At 56.0% G+C, this 19428-nt stretch overlaps 1 protein-coding gene across 8 annotated transcripts in view; it reads left to right on the forward strand.

The window, feature by feature from the left end:
- Window positions 1-15771, forward strand: part of OSBPL2 (oxysterol binding protein like 2) — a 42040-nt gene extending 26269 nt beyond the window's left edge. For all 8 annotated transcript variants that reach the window (XM_072801650.1, XM_072801652.1, XM_072801653.1 and 5 more), the window contains 9 exons: window positions 324-421; window positions 3499-3681; window positions 5343-5450; window positions 6053-6142; window positions 8172-8295; window positions 9941-10069; window positions 11088-11211; window positions 12297-12387; window positions 14485-15771. In XM_072801650.1, coding sequence (XP_072657751.1) covers window positions 324-421; window positions 3499-3681; window positions 5343-5450; window positions 6053-6142; window positions 8172-8295; window positions 9941-10069; window positions 11088-11211; window positions 12297-12387; window positions 14485-14587 — 1050 coding nt within the window. In that variant the 3' untranslated portion in view covers window positions 14588-15771. The remainder of the gene's footprint in view (window positions 1-323; window positions 422-3498; window positions 3682-5342; window positions 5451-6052; window positions 6143-8171; window positions 8296-9940; window positions 10070-11087; window positions 11212-12296; window positions 12388-14484) is intronic.
- Window positions 15772-19428: the final 3657 nt, after the last annotated feature.

Consider the following 19428-nt stretch of genomic DNA (forward strand, 5'->3'; position numbering starts at 1 on the left):
CGGGTGTGGCGCCCCAGCTCCTCCTGGCTCCTTTGGGGACCAGCACCCTGTGTGCATGCGGGTGCGCCCGCCAGGCCAACCAGCCCTGCCCGGGACCTCAAGGCTGGGCTGGGCTGGGCTGGGTGGTGAAGCCGCACACAGTTCTGCGTGTGTGGCTTTGAGGAAGTGCTTGTGATGAAGGGTATTTCTCCGGAAGTTCTGTAATCTCAAAACATGTGACAAGCGGGAGACTGAGGTTGCCGGGCACGCGTCCCGGCACCGAGAAGCTGCGTGCCTGCGGTGCCCCGGGGGCCCTCGCTCACCGTCGTGTGCGTTCCTCCCAGTGCGTGGCAGCCTTCGCGGTGTCTGCAGTGGCTTCCCAGTGGGAGAGGACTGGCAAGCCCTTCAACCCCCTCCTGGGGGAGACCTACGAGCTGATCAGGTAAGGGCCCCGGGCTGTCGGGCCGCTTGGGCTGGCTGGAGGGCTGGGGACAGGGAGGCCGGGGTTACGGCCGGGGTGCAGCGCGCATCACAGCGCCAGCGGGGGAGGGGGGGTGGCAGTGAGGAAAAGGCAGCCTGTGTCACCGGGGCGTCTTGGTAAATGTCACGGAGGGGCAGCTGGAGCTGCAGGGGCAGTAGGCACAGGGGGCGTGCTGCAGCCTCCCGAGGCCTGGGGGGGGGGGGGGCGGGCGACTGACATCCCTGCGGGTGGAGTTTGTCTCAGCAGCTCCCCAGCCCGCCCCCCAGCTCTGACCCGGCCCCGCTCACCCCGCCCCCCAGGATCAGTGGTGGTGGTCCTGGCGGGGCCCCGGGGGGAAGGGCTGGGCCAGTTTGGGCGGCTCTTCCCTGGCCCCGCTGCCCGTGCCAGGTGCCCACCCAGACCAACACGAGCACAAGCTAACGGCAGCGTTGTCTTTTTCCGTCGTGGGCTCAGCGGGTGAGGAGCAGCCCTCCGGCCTGGGCCGTGGCTCCTCTGCAGGCCGCTGGGGGACGGCCAGCGTAGTTTGTCACCTAGCCCTGGGTCCTGTGGACAGTTTCTCGGGATGTTTTACTAGTTGAGAGTTTGTTTTCCATTATAAAATCATGTCTTTTGTAGAAAATATATAAACTGAGCAATGTGAAAGACGAGTCAGACGTAACCCCATAGAAGACAGAGTTCATGTTTTGGGCTGTGTGTGTGTGTGTTCACACGATGCGGTCGTGTTCATGTGTATCGCTTGTCACATAGCATCGTACCATCCTCAGTCCCCACGGCACACCAAGCTTGTGCTGAGTCACGCTGCTCTGTTGTGTCTGATGTGTGCGCGTCGTGCTGTGGCGCGTGGTGCTGCTTCTGTCACGAAGTCAGTAGTGGTGCATTGTGTGGTCACCGGCAGGTTGGGGTCAGCCCTCGGGCCGTGCTTCTTGGGCTCTTTGTTGCCCTTAATGATGTGGTTCTTAATGATCACGAGTTCTTCAAAGGTGAGTAAATGGTTGTGGGAACGGGGTGTCCGTCTGCTTGAGTCAGCGCCCGGGCGTGTGCCGGGTGTGTGTCAGCTCAGGTTTCAGTGCTCTGCGGAGGGGTGTCACCTGGAGCCCGCGCCTCTCCAGGTGGGCCCGCACCTCTCCACGTGGCTCTCTCAGCGGCTGGGGAAGCGACACAGACGTCCGGGGCCCGGCTCTCCCTGTCTGTGGGGGCCCGGGGGCAGTGGCCCCCGCTTCCAATGGACCGACAGGCCTGCGGCCCCGCGTGCTGACACCTCTCCGATTGCGTTACCTCGAGGAGGCTGCCGTGGGGTGTGCTCGTGGCGACAGGAGGCAGCGGGGCTCTGTGTGACGATGGCACGTCCCTGCTCCTTCGGTTCAGACACAGGGAAACTGAGGCCCACATGAAGGGAAGTCCTGTCCTGAGAGTCAATCTTCAGGGAAACTTTTATTCTGAATTCATGTGGAGCGTTCTTTTTTTCTCTAGAATTACCGTCTTGAGCAGGAATGACCTCCCTGCAGTCAGAGTGCCAGGTGCCGGGGTTCGAGCCTCTGACCTTGTCTAGTTCTGAGGAGATTGGTAGCATTTTTGTTTATTCAAAAGCACTGGGCAGCCCGGGTGGCTCAGCGGTTTAGCGCCACCTTCAGCCCAGGGTGTGATCCTGGAGACCCGGAATCGAGTCCCACGTCGGGCTCCGTGCATGGAGCCTGCTTCTCCCTCCGCCTGTGTCTCTGCCTCTCTCTCTGTCTCTGTGTCTCTCATGAATAAATAAATAAAATCTTTAAAAAAAAAACCCCAAAAGCACCATTAACGGATCTTGAAAAGAGAAAGGAAAGCATAATACAAAGGAAGTTCTAAAAAAAAAAAAAATACAAAGGAAGTTCTAGACAATGGGAGATAATACAGATTAAAAGCCCATGAACAACCCCAAGGTGCTGGAGACAGTGTGACAGGCCCGCGTGTTTGTCTTTTCTAGGAAATTAACTTGGGGGTTGAGCCAAAGTTTCAGATGGGCAGAGAAACGAACATTCTTCTAAACTTGCAGACACTATGCATGTCGTGTCCTGGTGTCCAGGTCGTGCGTGTGGCCGTCGTGTCTGCTGCAGGCCGGGCCCTGAGGGGTCTTCCTGTTTCAGGAGCTACGTATCTGAACCAAGTCATGCTCCATGTCTTTTTCCCTGCAGATTGCTCCTGGATAGCCCAAAATAGCACTTGCTTTTCTTAGACAAGTATTCATTTTGTAAATTACATACCTGGGTAGGCAACCTTTTAAAATCTAATTTTTCAACTTTCCTTCCTCTGTAATGATTGGAAATTCTGATTCCAGTTAAGTTAGTAATTATGTGGTTTAGCTTTTATAATTTTTAATGACTACAACTGTAGGTGTATTCACAGTTCCGGAACAATTAAAAACTGACATTTTTATTGAAAAGGAGTGTGTACTAAAAATCCGGTTTCCTGGCCAAGAGTATCTTGGGGCATCAGACATTCCATCATAAAACTTCCAGGAGCCTTAGAAAAAGGCTAGAGAAGAACTCCCTTCAGAAAGGCTGCAAACTAAAAAAAAAACAAAAACAAAACAAAAGGCTGCGCACTCACCCCTGTTTTGGCTCATTAGGTGCTGGGTGTCCCTCTGGACGAAGGGGCAGTTTGGTATCGGGACGTCTCGGTCACTGTTTCTAGGAGGTGCAGCAAGACCCGCTTGTGCTGGGGAGCCTCAGGGTAGAGGCTCTGCACTAATAGGCCCCTCTGCACTATTTCTCGTTCCATGTAGCGTTCAGCTTTGCCCCAGGGGCACGGTGTTCGTGTGCAGGCAAGTGTGTGTACAGGGTGTCAGCGTCAGGCCATGTGCGAAGTCAGAGCACAAGTGTGGGATATTCCTGCCACTCAGAGTGGCATGGCACCCGTTCCCCAGGGCCCCTCCCGGCCACAAGGGTGCGGTGAGCCGGCCGTGCGGGGGGCCAAGGGGCTCCGACAAGAGGGCCGCTGAGCCCACCTTTGTCAGATTTTGCTGTGTCTAATGTGGCTGTCCCCACTCTTGTTTCTGTGCCTAGGGAAGATCTAGGATTCAGATTTATATCGGAGCAGGTCAGCCACCACCCCCCCATCAGTGCATTTTATTCAGAAGGCCTCAATCAGGACTTCCTGTTTCACGGCTCCATCTACCCGAAGCTGAAGTTCTGGGGCAAGAGCGTGGAGGCCGAGCCCCGGGGGACCATCACGCTGGAGCTGCTCAAGTGAGTGCGGGCGGCGCGGGCCCAGCCTTCCGGTGGAAGGGCCGCAGCCTTCTTTGTTCAGGCGCTTCCAACCGCAGAAACTCTTTCAAAGAGGAACTCCGCGTCAGACCTCACCTGGACGGGTGGGATTCCCACGCCTGCTGGCGGGACAGCTCTCCCTCCGCGTGACCCGGGGAGCTTTAGTCACTGCCACTCGCAACTCTTCTGCTCGCTGATGGCCCCAAGCGCAGCAGCCTGAAACGGCCACCGTTTGCTCCCCCACATGGTTTCTGGGACCGGGGAGCAACATAGCAGGCTGCCCTGGCTCGGGGTCCCTGGAGGTGGCAGGCAGGATGTGAGCCACCTGCATCCCGAAGGTGGCCGGTGGAGCATCTGCTCCTGGGCTCACTTCCATGGCAGTTGGCAGGAAACCTCTGTCGCTCGCTGTGGCCTCTCCATGGGGATATCTGTGCACAGCGTGGTGCCGGCATCCCTGGGAGCTGAGGACCCAAGGGGGGAGGAGCCACCAAGACAGAAGGCGTGGTGTCTTTTACGACCTCATGTTAGAAGTGACCCTTACCTTAAACCCCTGTTGGTCACACAGAGGGCGGGAGGGAGATGAGGGATAACCCCAGGACATAGGGAACGTGGACGTCCTAGAGGCTGCTCACACGCCCGTTAAATCTCAGTCCAGATGCTCCCCAGTGCGGCGTTGACCAGACACCTCATGAAGCAAAACCTGCATCTCTGGCGACCACCTGGATGCTAGAGGACCGGCGTAGGCAGTCCCGGCCGTGGCATGCCTCTGTTCTCGGGGGCGCGAGTCCTGCCAGGGGTAGCCTGCTGGAACCAGGCGTTTGGTACCATTTTTGCTTTGTGCCGGCCCAGCCTGGCTGGTTGCCAGAGAATACCAGCCCCTGAGCCCCGTGCGTCCCAGGGCCGACGAGGTCACCGGGCCCAGTGAGGGCACCCCTTTGCCAGGAAGCGTGCCTGTCTGGTGGTGGTCTTTGCTTTCTTGGGGTGAGGCGTGCAGAATTGAAAAGTGGCAGACGTTACTGATTAATGCGTGTGGGTTCCCCCTGGAAATTTGAGGGGTTCCAGATATTTGTCCTGAAATACTTCTGCTTCGAGCTTATCTCTGCCCTTTATGCCTCATTATGGCTTTTGACACGGCCTCTCTCAAGACGCGGGTCAGGTGATCTTGCTTCACATTCGCGGGGGTTTCTCCTTGGTCAGGCCGTTTGGGAAGGGTGAGGGATAAATGCAGAGGCATTTGGAACATTGTTCCAACAGTCGGTGCACCCCAGCATACCTGCCACGGAGCGACTCCCCGGCCCCCTGGGCCGGTGCGGGATGAGCAAGTCCTGCTGGCAAAGGGGCTGTTGTGTGACAGCTTCCCAGGACAGCCGTGTCCCTGTCTCGGTGGTCTCCTCTTGCTTATTAACTTGTCTTGACATTTAAGTAGAAAGCTTTGTTGATGCTACAAAGGAAAGCAGAAATAAATTTCAAACAAATGCTAAATAAATCACCACCGTTGGAGCCAGTTCAAAGCAGTGTTCTGCTCTTGTACAGATTTTAAGGCAATTATGGTTTAATTCTGTCTGGTATTTTGCTTTTTAGGTCACGCAGTGTCTCTCTCCTTGCTGGCCTCTGACTTGCTTGTTTTCTGGCATGTTTCACAGACACAATGAAGCCTACACCTGGACCAACCCCACCTGCTGTGTACATAACGTAATCATCGGGAAGCTCTGGATAGAGCAGTATGGAACCGTGGAGATTTTAAACCACAGGTAATAGCGCCCGTGGTTGAGTGGTGGTCAGACCGGGCGGATGTGCAGACGCGCCGTGTCCTCGAGGGGCGCCCCCGCCCTGCCCACGGCCGCGGCGTCCTGGGGCTGCCTCGCCTGCAGGGAGGGCCGCGCCGGGTGCGGGGGGGCTGGCCGGCGTGGACGCTGCTCGGCGCTCCCACTGTCTTTGGTGCCCCTTGTTGCTTCGTGTTTTGGTTTTAGTCACAATAGTGAATTTGTTTTGAGCTTCTAAACTCTGAGGAAGAATGGCGTGATCCCGGATGAAAGTCCCAGCCCTCCTCGGATGCTACCTGCTGTCCGTACCTTCTTCCTGGGAATTCATGGCCTGTCAGCTTTGTTCTCCAGCAGCTTTCTCGAGATACTCGCATATCCTAAGATTCACCCGTTGAAAGTGGAAACTTCAGTGATCTTTAGCGTGTTTACTGAAGCATGCAGCCATCAGCACTGGGCAGTGTGGGACGTTTCTGTCACAGCAGCAGGGTCCCCCTTCCCCCCCCCCGGCCCCCGCCGCCTCTGTGTCCCCACGCGTCTCCCCCAGACATTGCACGTCACACAACAGAAGCCTGTGTGTGTTTTCCCCACAGGACTGGAGACAAGTGTGTGCTTCATTTCAAACCTTGTGGATTGTTTGGAAAAGAACTTCACAAAGTGGAGGGGCACATTCAAGACAAAAAGTAGGTCTACACGGACGCCTCAGCGGGGCTCCTCCGGCACGTGGGCCTTGCTAGTGGTGCAGTGATGCCAGTGACATCTGTTCGCGGTAGAAAAAATGATGGTCCTGTGTTGTTTAGAAAAGACATTTCCTTGTTGAGTCTGCAAGGAGACGAAGGCTTAGTTTTAAGTGTCGTTTCCGGGTGGTGACTGGTGAGGGTCTGTCTCTCCCTCTCTTGAGGATGAAAGATCTGAGTCTGTTTTCTTTGGGTAAAGCGGATGTGAGGAAATGAGGTGTCCCCACAGAGAGCTAATACTCTGGTTTTGCAGCCGGAACTGAGGTTGGAAACGTGAGCGCGTCGCCTCCTCTTAGCACCTGCATGGGTCGTTGAGCACAACTCAGACCATAGCCCCTGTGAGCCTCCCTCTCAGCGGCTGGTTCTTTCTAGCCTCTAAGCAAGGGACTTTTAAAGTATTTGTGAGCAGAGAGACAAGTTCACAACAGACCTTCCGGGGTTTTCTGTCCTTCGGGCTAGTTACCTTATGTTTTTTATCTCAGATTTCTCATTTTTTTTCCCCTGGTAAGGAATTTGGGTCTTATATAACGTCAGGAAGCTCCTTCCAGCTCCAAAAGCTATACATTTTCTTTTTTTCTTTTCGCCTCTTTTTTTAAAAAGTAGTCTCTGTGCCCAACGTGGGGCTTGAACTCACCACCCCGAGATCAAGGGTCACATGCTCCACTCACTGAGCCAGCCCGGTGCCCCCTACACATTTTTAATTAGAAACAAGTTTTCAGTATAAAGCAGTGGATGCTTCCTCTCCTTCCTACTCTTTGGGTACCAGAAAGTCACCCATTCACACAGCCTGCAAGGTGCTTTCAGGCGTTAGACTCTGAGCATCTTGCCGGTTGAAGTAGGTCAGGACTCAGCCCGCAGACGTGCAGGGACAGCAGCCCTCTTCACAACAAGAGCACTGGCCAGCGCCTGCGCAGCCTCTCCCTGGTGGTGGAAACAACCCAGGCGGAGACCGTGGTCAGCTCACCTGCAGACACGGGGCCATAGGAGCCGAGTCCCTGCCACGCCTCGAGGCCACGCTCACCAGCCCTTGGGGGCTGCAAACCCTTTTCTGATTTCCTGGTTTTCTGTCCTAAATTGGAGTGAGCTCTTCCTAATGCTGTGACTCTCGGATGCAGACTGTGCCAGCCAAGGTGTCTGCCAAGTGATGACTGGTCAAGTGTCCCCTCACCAGTGCCTGCATGCCAGCTTTCCAGGCTGAGCCTTGGAGACAGGGGCCGGGGAGCAGCAAGGATGCCACGTGCCCGGCAGAGTAGCATTTCCAGAGCGCACATGGCCGCTGTGCTTTCCCCGCAGGAGGATGTAAAAAAGAAAAGCAAAAACGGCCCAGTGCTCTTGGCATTCCTTTTGGAATCAGGCGGAGTGCTCTGGTGGTTGATCTGGAAAGTCTCCAGAGATTGTTACTAAACGAAAATCGCAGGCAAGCGATGACGTGGGCATCCAATGTGTGGTTAGAAAGAGCAAACCATGTCACTGGAATTGGAAGGGCTGTTGATGTGATTTATAGGGAAGAGGGGAGGACACAGTGCGTGGAAGTCGTGCGTTTCAGGGACAGTGACCAGACCAGCACGCAGGCGCAAATGACACCAGACGCCCTCGTTTCTCACCTCCTCTTGTTGGCAGGGCCCTGCCAGCGACCCTTTGGGGCTTCGTGTCCTTATCTTCTTCACTTTGCTTTGGCAAATCAGGCCCAAGGAGGGATCCTAAAAGGCAGGTTTTCCTCTTTGCACCTATGTCCAGAGAAGTCCTAACATTGATAAGGAGACAAGTGAGAACAGAGGTTGATCCCATGGTCAAAAGTAGCATACTGCATGTTTAGATGAATGATTTATGATTAAAATTCCCTTTGATGGGGCGCCTGGCTGGCTCAGTTGGAAGAACATGTGACTCTTGATCTCGAGGTGGTGAGTTGGGTGTAGAGATTATGGAGAAAGATAAAGTTTAAAAAAACAAAAATAAAAATTTCCTTTGACTACAGCAAAAAGAAGCTCTTTATGATCTATGGAAAATGGACAGAGTGTTTGTGGGGCATAGACCCTGCTGCGTATGAGTCCTACAAGAAACGGGAGAGGAGGGGTGACCCCCTGAGCAAGGCACAGCCGGTAAGTGCTGCCCCCTGCACTGCCCCTCCCCGGGGGGGAGCAGACCCGATGGGTGGGCCCCGGCTTCCAGCTGCTGGAGACGAGTGCTGGGAATCAGCCGTCCCTCTGCTCCCTGTCTGTGGAGCCCCAGCTGGGGAGGAGGAAGGCCTGCAATCTGCCTGTCAGAGCGAGACTGCTTGTCTGTCTGGGTGCTACACGGGGCGGAGCGTGTGTTTGCATTTCGAGTGTGCGGAGGCTGCTGTTGTCAGCTGGGCTGGGGTCTCGGTGCCCCCGTGTTCCCCCAAGCAGAATCCAGTGCACCTGTGTTTCTTCCTGGGAACCCTAGGCTCTGGGTGCTTCTTCATAAACCTCCTGTCTTCCTGCACCTTGCTAGCTTAGACCCTATTAAAAAATCAAGAGAACGTCATGTCTGTGTTTTTAGTTCTGAGAACCAGATAATATATTCCACAGTCAAAAAGTTTTGGCAACAATACTTTTTCCCTGGAGCTTTGGAATACTGATTATCTTAGGGCTAATTATTCTTGAGCTTAAAACTAGAAATGAGGATGGCTCAGGTCACAATCCCAATGTCCTGGGATTGAGCCCCACGTTGGGCTTTCTGCTCAGGGAGGAGCCTGCTTCTCCCTCTGCCCCCTCCCTGGTTGTGCTCTCTTGCACACGTGTGCTCTCTGTCTCTCTCAAATAAATAAAATCTTAAAAAAAAAACAACAATAAGCAATCCAGAACTAGAAGTGGTAGTTCAAAAGAAGTGTCCAGTTTTTTGAGGTAAGAAGTCATGGGCCAAACCCAAGTGTTCAACGGTTATTTCACAAAGGTGTTCGGCCTCCCCTGGGGTTTCAGTGTCTGGCACTGTGGCGTCCCGTGGGTGCCGTCAGATGGTTCTTCTAATGGTGCTCTTTTACTTGAAAAAAAGGAAAGTTGCATTTGAAGACCACACAGACTCAGAATATGGAACCCATTGAGGATTGGCTTTTAATGCCTTAGCTTGGCTTTGTTGTCCTTTGGGTAACCTAGATGTGAGAGAGAGTTTTATGTGAACACACATTGCCAAGCGGCCTTTATTTAGCCTCTGGCACCAAACCCCATCGAAGTCGGCTCAGGTGGGGGGTCCTGAGGCCACCCGGTCCCACTCAGGCATTCTCCTGTGACCACTGCAGGGCTGCCCACTTCTTTCTCCAGGCCCCACTGATTTTGAAAAGTCAGGTCGTAGTTGTATCTTTTGCTTTCAATGTGGTCTCCAGTTGGGGTTCAGGCTAGAAGCGCTAGGTAACCGTGAAATCGCCACACAGGAGCCAGTTCTTGACTGTGGGCAGGGCTGCAGCGTGAGGACTGTCTCCAGCCCAGGAGCCGCCCTTAGCAAGAACCGTACGAGCTTTTTTAGAAGGTGTCGCCCCCCCTTTAATGGTGAGCAGACTCGCTCGAGTGTCGTTTTGTGCTGCAGGTGCCTCTCCCTGCAGGAAAGCCCTGCCTTGCTGCTGACATCCTGCCCTCCCTCTGGGGAGCCCCCCAGCAAAGAGAACATGACGATGTCCTCTCCTCACTAGAGAGCCCATCTTGCTGTGTGCCCAGCGCTGACACTGGCCTGACAGTAGCTCAGGGGTACTGTCCGTCCAGGCTGGCCGTCCCAAGGTGTTCTGTGTTTCAGGACGACAGCTCCCAGAAAGCTGATGGCGACGTGCTAGACGCCGTGCCCGAGGCTCAGGAGACTGTGCATGTCATTCCCGGCAGCAAGCTACTCTGGAGGGTCAACACTCGGCCCCCCAACTCTGCCCAGGTTCGTCTGCCCCCTGCCATGCCTGCCACCCACCCCCCTCAAGTCTAGGCCTCTCCGTGGCCCCCAGTGCCCCCGACCCCTGGCCAGGCCCCACAGCTGTGCCTTGGTCCCGTGTCCACGCTGTGGCCCAGAGCCGAGGGCCCTCTGTCACTGGGTTGCACCCTGCGTGGGCCCCCTGGCCTCCCCGCAGCAAATGCAGTGCTCTCCCCACCTGGCGTGTGAGGTGGTGACCCGGGCCGCACGCAGTATGACAGGTGCCTGGTCTAGCAACCTGCACCAGCTGAGCCTTACGAAGGGGCTTCCGCGGCGGTTGTGAGAGATTATTTTTCTGACTTGTCAGTTTAGAGGCTTAGTGCGTTTTGGTATATATTTTTGAAAGTTGCACTTATAATTTATGTTGCATATAATAAGCTTGTATTATGTACAATAACGTACAACATATAACTAATAGATACAATAACGTGTGATAAACTTATTTTAACAATTATTTTGTTTATACATAAATTATATATACAACATATTATGTAATCTATCGTGTCATTACGTCCTGTTAACATAGCAGAACATGTAAAATAACTAGAAGGAAATAAAACATCCACCTATGCACATATTACGTGGCACAGCCACTGCCCCTCTCGGCTGAATGTAAAATAGTACAATGACAGAACAAGAGGCAGATTTCTCTTGAGGGAACACCTTTTACAAATAGGGTTCCTCCCTCCATCCTTTGGGGTGTGTGGGGAGCTGCCCTGCCCGCCAACATGGGGGGCGTCAGGCCCCAGGAGCAGAGCTGGAGCACAGGGTGGGCACCGCCCCCCTGCCCCCACCCCTGTGCCTGTGGAGGTGCTGGTGACACAGGCAGCCTTGTCCCACTGGTGGGGCCGCATCCGGGCGGGTGGATCTGCAGGGCAGGCCCCCAGGGCAGGTGACACTCAGCTGATCCCAGTGGCTGCTGGCCGTGAGTGGTGACAGAAAGCAGTGCCATTTGGACTAACAGCTTCCGTCCTTCCTCTCCCAGATGTACAATTTCACCAGTTTCACCGTCAGCCTCAACGAGCTGCAGAGCGGCATGGAGAAGACCCTGGCCCCCACGGACTGCCGCCTGCGCCCCGACATCCGCGGCATGGAGAACGGCGACATGGGTGCGCTTGCAGGCTGGTGGGGGAGGGGCGCGGGCTGCAGGTGGACGGACGGGGACACCTGGGACAGTGCTTCTCGTGCTCTCCATGCTAGAAGAGTTTTTAGAATTGTAGCCAGTTGTAGACACAATTAGGCTACATGAAAAATGAAATGAAACAGGATACACGCAAAATACAAGTCCCCCAGATTTTATTATTAGTGTCAACAGACATTAGGGTGACATTCCAAAGATGATATGTGTTGTTCTTTAAAGGTCAGCATAGGGCAGCCCAGGTGGCTCAGCGGTTTAGCGCTGCCTTCGGCCCAGGGTGTGATCCTGGAGACCTGGGATCGAGTCCCACGTCAGGCTCCCTGCATGGAGCCTGCTTCTCCCTCTGCCTGTGTCTCTGCCTCTCTCTCTCTCTCTCTCTCTCTCTCATGAATAAATAAATCAAAATAAAAAAAAATTTAAAAAAAAAGCAAAGGCCCCATGTCCCAGGCTCAGCCGCTCACATGCTGAGGATGTGTCCATGTGAGGAGGGAACTGGCCGCCTGCTGGCTGCCTGGGTCAGGGCAGTGGCCCGTGACTCCCCGGAAGTCCGTCCGAAGTGGCCCTGGGTGTTGTTTACACCGTTGGCGTTGAGTGGAGAGACTGCACAGGGCGGAGTGGGTGGGCAGCCCCTGCTCCCTCGACAACCAGCCTCTGGGTTCGCACTCACAACCGGGCAGCAGCCCTTGGGTGCCTCGTGCCGACTGAGCCTGAGGTTCAGGTCCCTGGGACCGTCTTCTGCAGAAGAGGCTCCTGCTGCCCCTGCCCCCCTGGGGGCTGCCCGTGAGCCTCACGGCGCCCTTGCCTGTGCCGGCCCGCAAGCTCGGCCGCCCTTCCCTGCGTGGTGGGAGCACGCGGCCTCTCCCCACGGCCCTGCTGGTGTCGGGGCGCCGCCGTGCACTCGAGGCCAAGTTTGGTTTGCAGAGATGGCATTTTAGCCAGTGTGACTTCTCGTCTGGGCCTGGAGGTGGGGGCGTCCCGGCATCTGCTTCCTTGAGCGCTCACCTCTGCTTCACCGTCCACCCTGACTCCTGACCCCCACCGTGTGCTTGTCCCCAGATCTGGCGAGCCAGGAGAAGGAGCGGCTCGAGGAGAAGCAGAGGGAGGCCCGGAGGGAGCGAGCCACTCAGGAGGCCGAGTGGCAGACGAGGTGAGGCCCGGTGGCGGGAGGGGCGGTGGCGAGGGCCCCCGTGTGCCCATGATGGAGCAGAAGCAGTGCCGGGTCCCGTCAACACGGGCTCAGGAGCACCGACGGGCCGCGCCCCCAGAAGGCGAGCACTTACCCCTGCCCGCAGCGTCTGACGCTGAGGGCTCCTCTCGTGAGGGCCTATTTTAAAGGGACGCTGGGTGGCTCGGCGGTTTAGTGCCTGCCTTCAGCTCGGGGCGTGACCCCGGGGTCCTGGGATCGAGTCCTGCGCTGGGCTCCTGCAGGGAGCCTGCTTCTCCCTCTGCCTGGGTCTCTGCCTCTCTCTGTGTCTGTCATGAATAAACACATAAAATCTTTAAAAAAATAATAATAAAGGGAACATAGTTGGAACCAAGCTGTGGAGGGAAGGAAAACAGCTTTCAGACAGGTGACACTGCGGAAGAAATAGTGTGTTTAGCCATCACCCTGTGGCACTGCCGCCTGCAGGCTGCCTCTCGCATCACCTGCCATGAGGCACAGGTGGCCTGAGGGGCCACGGCTGGTGACGGGAGCGCGGATGGGGAGGGTGGGAGCCCTGTGTGCCTGGGGGTGCCTGCAGGTCAGCCACACCTGTGTTCAGACCAGGTGAGAGGGAGATTCAGAGAGACAGTTATGCAGAGAGACAGAGATGCAGAGACACAGACACAGAGGCAGAGAGACAGTCACAGACAGAGACATAAAGACACAGGCAGACACAGAGATGCAGAGAGACAGACGGGGAGCAGACACCACTGGCCCTGGGCTGCCTCCTGCTTTCTCACGGGAATTGTGGCGAGTGTGGTTTGTCTGTAATCATAATGGAGAATAACCCATTGGATGAGGATTCAATCAGGTAAGTGCTGTAATGTTTCAGCATAATTGAAAATACGTATCTGTTAAAATGTTAGTCCTGCAGAAATCTTCGGGTGGTCTTGAGCCGTTTTGTTAGTGTTTCTTCCAGTCATCCTTCATACTTCGTAGTAATTGTCCTCAAGGCTCCATACAGTCGCCTCCAGTGGCGGTCATATGACCAACATATTTAAATCTATTCTTCAGGCTTGGGCTCCCAATTTGATTTGATATTATGCTTTCAGTAGTTTGATACTTAGAATTGGCTTCATTCCAAAAAAAGCTTGAAAAGAGTTAAACTTCCTTCATTGTTTTTAAGTAGTCGATTTAAAAAATACATTGTGGAAATAATGATATTTTTGTCCTAAGATGATTACTTCCACTTTGTGAGTCCCCCACATCCACTCTATGATAACTTGCAGGCATCCTTTGTTGCCTTCACTTTGTGCAACAGAAGTAGGGGGATGGGGGTCCATGAGGGGAAGGGGGAGGGGTTTAGGGGGGAGGGGAAGGGTAGGGGCTGCAGGGACACGGGGTGGAGGGGTGCAGAGGGAGAGGGTAGGGAGGAGTGCAAGGGGAGAGGATGGAGGGCTGTAGGAGCGAGGTCATGGGGAAGGGGGATGAGGTACGTGGTGGGGAGGTAGGGGCCACAGGGAGTGGGGCGTGAAGGGGCTGGGGGGTGGCTACAGGAGTAGGGCCACGGGGGCAATGTGAGGGGACGGGTGCAAGGGGAGGGGGGCTGTAGGAGTGAGGACATGGGGGCGATACGGGGCTACGGGGGCATGAGGTGCAGGGTGGGGGCCTCAGCGGGGCATGGGGGGGCACGGGTGCAGGGGCGCAGGTGCCCCAGGGGAGCCAGTGGGGGCTTCCTCAGGCGCACGCCAGAACCGCAGCCGGTGGCAGCCCGCGGTGTCCCTCTGGCCCCAGCCCCCCCGCCCAGGTAGATGCCGGCCCTGGGGAGCGCCGCGCTGTAGAGGCGCAGGTGCTGTTGAGCCGACCGCCACCGGGCTCGCTGATGGCCCGGCGTGTTTCCTGTTGAATCCGTGAGGTTTGGCCGGGAAGTGGACAGCGGCCTGGTGGGTACGGGAGAGCCCCCGAGGGAGAAGGTGATTGAGCCCTGGCTGCGGGCAGGGCCGCAGGGCCGCGGGGCCGCGTGTTGCCGTGGGAACCCGTCACCCTGGAGGGAGTGGGCCCTGACCGCGCCGCCTCCTGAGCGCCGCCTCTGTGTTGCAGGTGGTTCCACCAGGGCAGCAACCCGCACACGGGAACTCCCGACTGGTTGTACACAGGGGGTTACTTTGAGCGGAATTTCTCACGCTGCCCGGATATCTACTGAGGGGCTGGAGGGCCCCGGGCCCGGGACCGGAGGCTGGACTCCATCACGTGGCTGCTCCGAGCCCAGCTCACAGCAGAGACCAGCTTTTCCAGCGACTGTGTTCGTGGCGACAGCACCGTCCCCGGTGGAGGATTTTATTCTAATTAACTTTTGATTGCCAAACATTTTACTACTGTTGCAGCCTCTTCATAAAGCTTCACTTGGGATCATCATGTGCTCGTTAAGGGTGGAAAGGAAAATCCTTTGCGGTCCCCTCACGTGATGGGCCTGGGCTGGGCGTGTGTGGCTTACCGCACCCTCCTCCTCCTCCGTTCATGATGCAGTGACCAGAGGGGCTCCTGTAGTCCTAGACCCCTCCATGTCCTCCTTGTAACGCGGGCACAGGCTTTCTGAGACTGATGTGAATTTGAACAGTAACAGGGGAAGACGGATCTTGAGAAAAGTCCTTCGAAGAGTTTTGTACAGGCCAGGAGTTGCCTCCTGAATTATGGTTAATACGGGAGTGAAGATTTTCAAAGCATCAGATTGAATGAAATGAAAAGTTGTCAGATTCTGTATTTTTTACCAATCTTCAATAATGTAAAGATTACTTTTAAAATATTTAAGTTAAAAGTACTTGAATAGTATTTTGCCGAAAAGCAAGATATGCATTAATCACCAATTGTATACTGTCCCAAATGAAGCATTACCGTGACCCCTAGGGCGGCCAGGAGCCTTGAGGGCTGTTGACAGAACTCCCCAGGCTCTGGCCCCGTCTGCTCCTCTCGCACCGGGGCTTCGTAGTCCCTGCGGGCCACGCCCGGTCGCAGAGTGGGAGCCACTGCTTGCAGCCTTCCGCCTGGGCCCGCGGCGCTGTCCCGTCCCCGTCTCCCCAGCATGCACGTCACGGCGGGTGTGCGCCGCGGGAGGGTCCGAAGCAGAGTCTGCTCACAGCCCGGAATTAAAGCTATTTAACAAAAAATAGGCGTATGTCCATTTTAGCAAACACCTTGTCAAGTGACTGTGGTCTTTCTGTAGAAACGTCGCCGCCACAGACGGCAGAGCTGAGCGCGCGGGCACACTTGCACACTCAGGCACACGCGCGAGGTCGGACGTATGGAGGGGTGGGTTCTCCGTGAGAGGGTGTCTCAGTGCGTGCCCGGGCTTCAGCATCACATTTGTAATTAAACCACTTTTAAAAGCGAGTACCTGTTCCGAAGGCTTGACTTTGTAGCTTTGGAAACCCGAAGCCAAGGTGTTCAGTGGAACCGAGAGCATCTGCTCGGCGGGGACAGAGCGGAGCCAGACGAGATCTTGGCGCATCCGGGGGTCTGGAGGGGGAATCCCGTGGCCGTGCCCGTGGCTGTGGCCGGCTCGTTGTCCACGAGGGAGGGCAAGCTGAAAATGCTGGAGGCCACAGCCTGGGGCACATTTTAAATGACAGTATTTAGGGCATTTTAACAACTTCTGTTGAAACGAGTCTGTTTCTCGGTGGCACCAGTGGCTGGCCAGCGAGGTTTGTGCTCGTGGGTCCGCCAGTGAGGTCGGGGTTCCGGGGCTGCTCCACAGGCGCCCGACCGCCACCGCCACACGGGCACGTTTGCCAGGCCCTTGTCACTCGGCTTAGCAGGTTTTAAACTGCTGTTTTTGCAGATGCTAACACGTAAAGTTACTGCCTCCACTTGGTCTCCCTTCTCATCTCAGATGTCAGATGCTGGCCTGTAAGAGTCTTTCAGTAGAAAATGCATTTTAAAAACACACACCTGCTACCTACGGGTTTGACCCTTGCAGAATGCTATGGCCTTCTCGGCCACGTGATGTCATCATGGCTTTGCCACAAGGGCCCAGGAGCCTTTTAGAGTAATATTGTGGCTTAGAACGCCCACAGAGAATGAAAAGTCGAGACACTCTCCCCCCAAAACTTGATATTTTGGTTTTGGTCCCCTTTAAAGTTAGGATTCATTGACACGTCCCTTGACTCGGTGCACATTTGTGAAGAGCCACTGGAGGTTTAGCCATGGACAGACAGATGCTGTCTTGAAGTCTGTCTCATGTACAGTGTAAACTAATGTCACGGGGCCCCGTGGCGCTGACCACACTTCACAGGCCGCCTCATGTTGGGGACCGACGGTCGTATCTGGGTCCCAGGGCTGGCACAGTCTGTCCTGGAGTGGCCAGGCTCAGGGCATCACCAGCACCGGCTTGGCCATGGCTCGGCCATGGCTCGTGCTCAGGAGAAGGCCGTGGAGAAGCGGGCCCCGGTCCTTCAGGGACGCCACCACATTTTGTCACACGACGCTGCCACCGAATCCATAACCAGCCAAAGCACTTGCGTCTCCGCAGGGTCCAGAGGGCCCCTCCTCGCAGACACGGTGCCTTGGGAAGGTGGCGGCCACGTGGGAGTGTTGGCACAGCCCTCCCAATGAGGTGGCAGCCCGAGTGGCCGCAGGCAGGGCGCCCCTGAGGAGCAGCTCCCAGGGCTCCCGTGTTCTCGGCCGCCACATCCCCTTCAGACCCCACCCGCGAGGCTCACGATGCCCGTGCTTGTGGGAGGGCCGGCCCAGGAGCTGCCAGATGCACATCTGGTGTGGGGCCCTGTGTGGGGCCCGATGTCAGACCCAGCAGGCGCGGCAGCCGAGGGGTCAGGGGCGGCCCTGGCGGCCTCGTGTCTGAGCGTGGAGCCCCCCTCCCTGGAAGGCGTTCGCGGTGGCTGTGGAGGACATGCCATCTGCTTGCTGCGTCCTGGTGGGTCCCTGGGGGTCAGGCAGTCAGACCAGAATGAGAGACACTGGGAGATGGTGACTTCCTGGCTGTACCAGTCGCCAGCGTCCACGGAGCACGGAGGGGCCAGGGAGGTGGTGGGCCCGGGGCAGAGTCAGCACCGACCTCCCGCCTGGCCTGGTTTCTCCGGGCGCAACGTCCAGACCTTCCGACGTCTTCCAGAGGACTTTCCGGGTCCGCTGTGGGTGCGAAGCGTGGCGTCCCCGATCAGAGGGCGCTACTCAGGGACTCGCTGGCCTCTGCATTCTCAGCGTGAGGGTTTTGCAAAGTGAAAAGAGCATTTTTGATGTCTTGCTGAGTTTCCTGGACGGTCCGTCCTTGCGTGGTTGTACCGTTCCTTTGCCGCTTTGGGAACCAGACGGTCCTGGGTCACACCGCTGGTAGAGGGCCACGGCGTCCCCGCAGCGGGCAGCGGCTCAGACACCGGCCCCCCTTCCTGCCGAGCGTGTGCGCGGCCGGTCCTCAGCACTGTTTATCCTGTCGGTGCCGCGTGGAAATGTCAGGCAAGAACATGCGCTAGTGAGATGCATTTATTTTTATAATATGTAATAACTGGCAGCGCCCATCTGTATAAACAGAATCAACCACTCTTAGATTGTTTGGGGGGGACTGGTGCGGCTCTCTGAAGGTAAATGTTAAACCCTAGCTCCAAATACACATCTCTTTGAAAATGAGTTGTAGCTGACATTTGCTTTGCACTGAACAATTTTTCACTGTCTCAGCTGTTCTGGCCTCTCTGAAAAGGGTTGCAGATCGGCTACAGACGAGTCCCCGGGCTCTGTAGGATTGGCCCAGCAAATGGATTGTCCCAGAAAACTGCTGGTCATGGTGGACAGGGGGCTCGGGAACACTTGTGACACCATTGGGCAGGCACACGGGATGGGTGAAGGGGCCCGTGTTCTCCGAGCAGTGGGGAGCCCTGAGCGACCATCTCTCTCCTCTCCCGGGGATCAGAGCCAATTGCTGAAAGCATTGAAATGCCCGGAACACCGTGTGTGTTTGCCTCGAAGTCCTTGCTGCCTGGCTGCCGTCCTGGGTGCCCAGCAGCTACATACTTCCCGGGAGGATGAGCTGAGCGGAGACAGTCCTCCATCCGACAGCTGCTGCGGTGGCTCTGGTCCACGAGACGGCAAAGCCCCCAGGGTGCACAGGCTCCTCCACAGCTGCCGTGTCTGATGCCGGGACCGCGGGGCCCTCGGCGCTGCCGGAGCCAGACCTCCTGTCTGGGGAGCTTACCACCCAGTCCAACCAGCAGAGGAGGAAAAGGGGGTGCAGGAAGGTGAGCTTGCCCCCGGTTTCACGCAGGTAAATGGAGGAAGTGGGATTGGCCCTTGTTTGTGGTGAAGCTTACCCTGTGTGCACTTGACGGAGTTCCTATACTGTGAGATGACGGGGATGTCAACAACATTGGAGGGGGAAAGGACAGTGTCTTCAACAGATAGTGCTGGGGGACCCAGACCCCGACCTCACACCTCCTACGACATTAACTCCACGTGGGTCAAAGGCCTAAAACCGTAAAACTCTTAGAAGAAAGTGCAGGGCACAAGCTTAGCAACGTTGGACTTGGCAGTGATTTCTGGGGTAGGACACCGAAGGCACAGGCGGAAACTTAATGTTGGTGCATCAGACGCTATCATCGGGTAAAAAAATGCAACCCATAGAATGGGAGAAAATACACCTTTGACGTCTGGTAGGGGACTGACCTCGAGGATAGGCAGAGAAACTCTAAAACTAAACAGAAACGAACCTGATCCAAGAAGAGGCCGAAGGCTCCAGCAGGCATTTCTGCACAGAAGATGCACACAGGGCCCACAAGCCCCTGAAAAGATGCTTGGCATCGCTAACCACGTGGGAAATGCAAATCAAAGCTACAGTGAGATCCCACCTGACACCCACGAGGATGGCAAGTGTGGAAAACAAGCAAACCCAGGAGCTGGCGGGAGTGTGGATGCATTGGAACCCTGTGCAGCGCTGCTGGAACCTCAAAGGGCGCAGCTGCTGTGGGAAACGGGGTGGCAGTTCCGCACAACATTACAAATAGAATTACCCGATGAGCTAGTAATTCCACTGTGGGCTTTTTT

Source organism: Canis lupus, chromosome 26, assembly GCF_048164855.1.
Source record: "Canis lupus baileyi chromosome 26, mCanLup2.hap1, whole genome shotgun sequence".
In the NCBI taxonomy this organism is placed as follows: domain Eukaryota; kingdom Metazoa; phylum Chordata; class Mammalia; order Carnivora; family Canidae; genus Canis; species Canis lupus.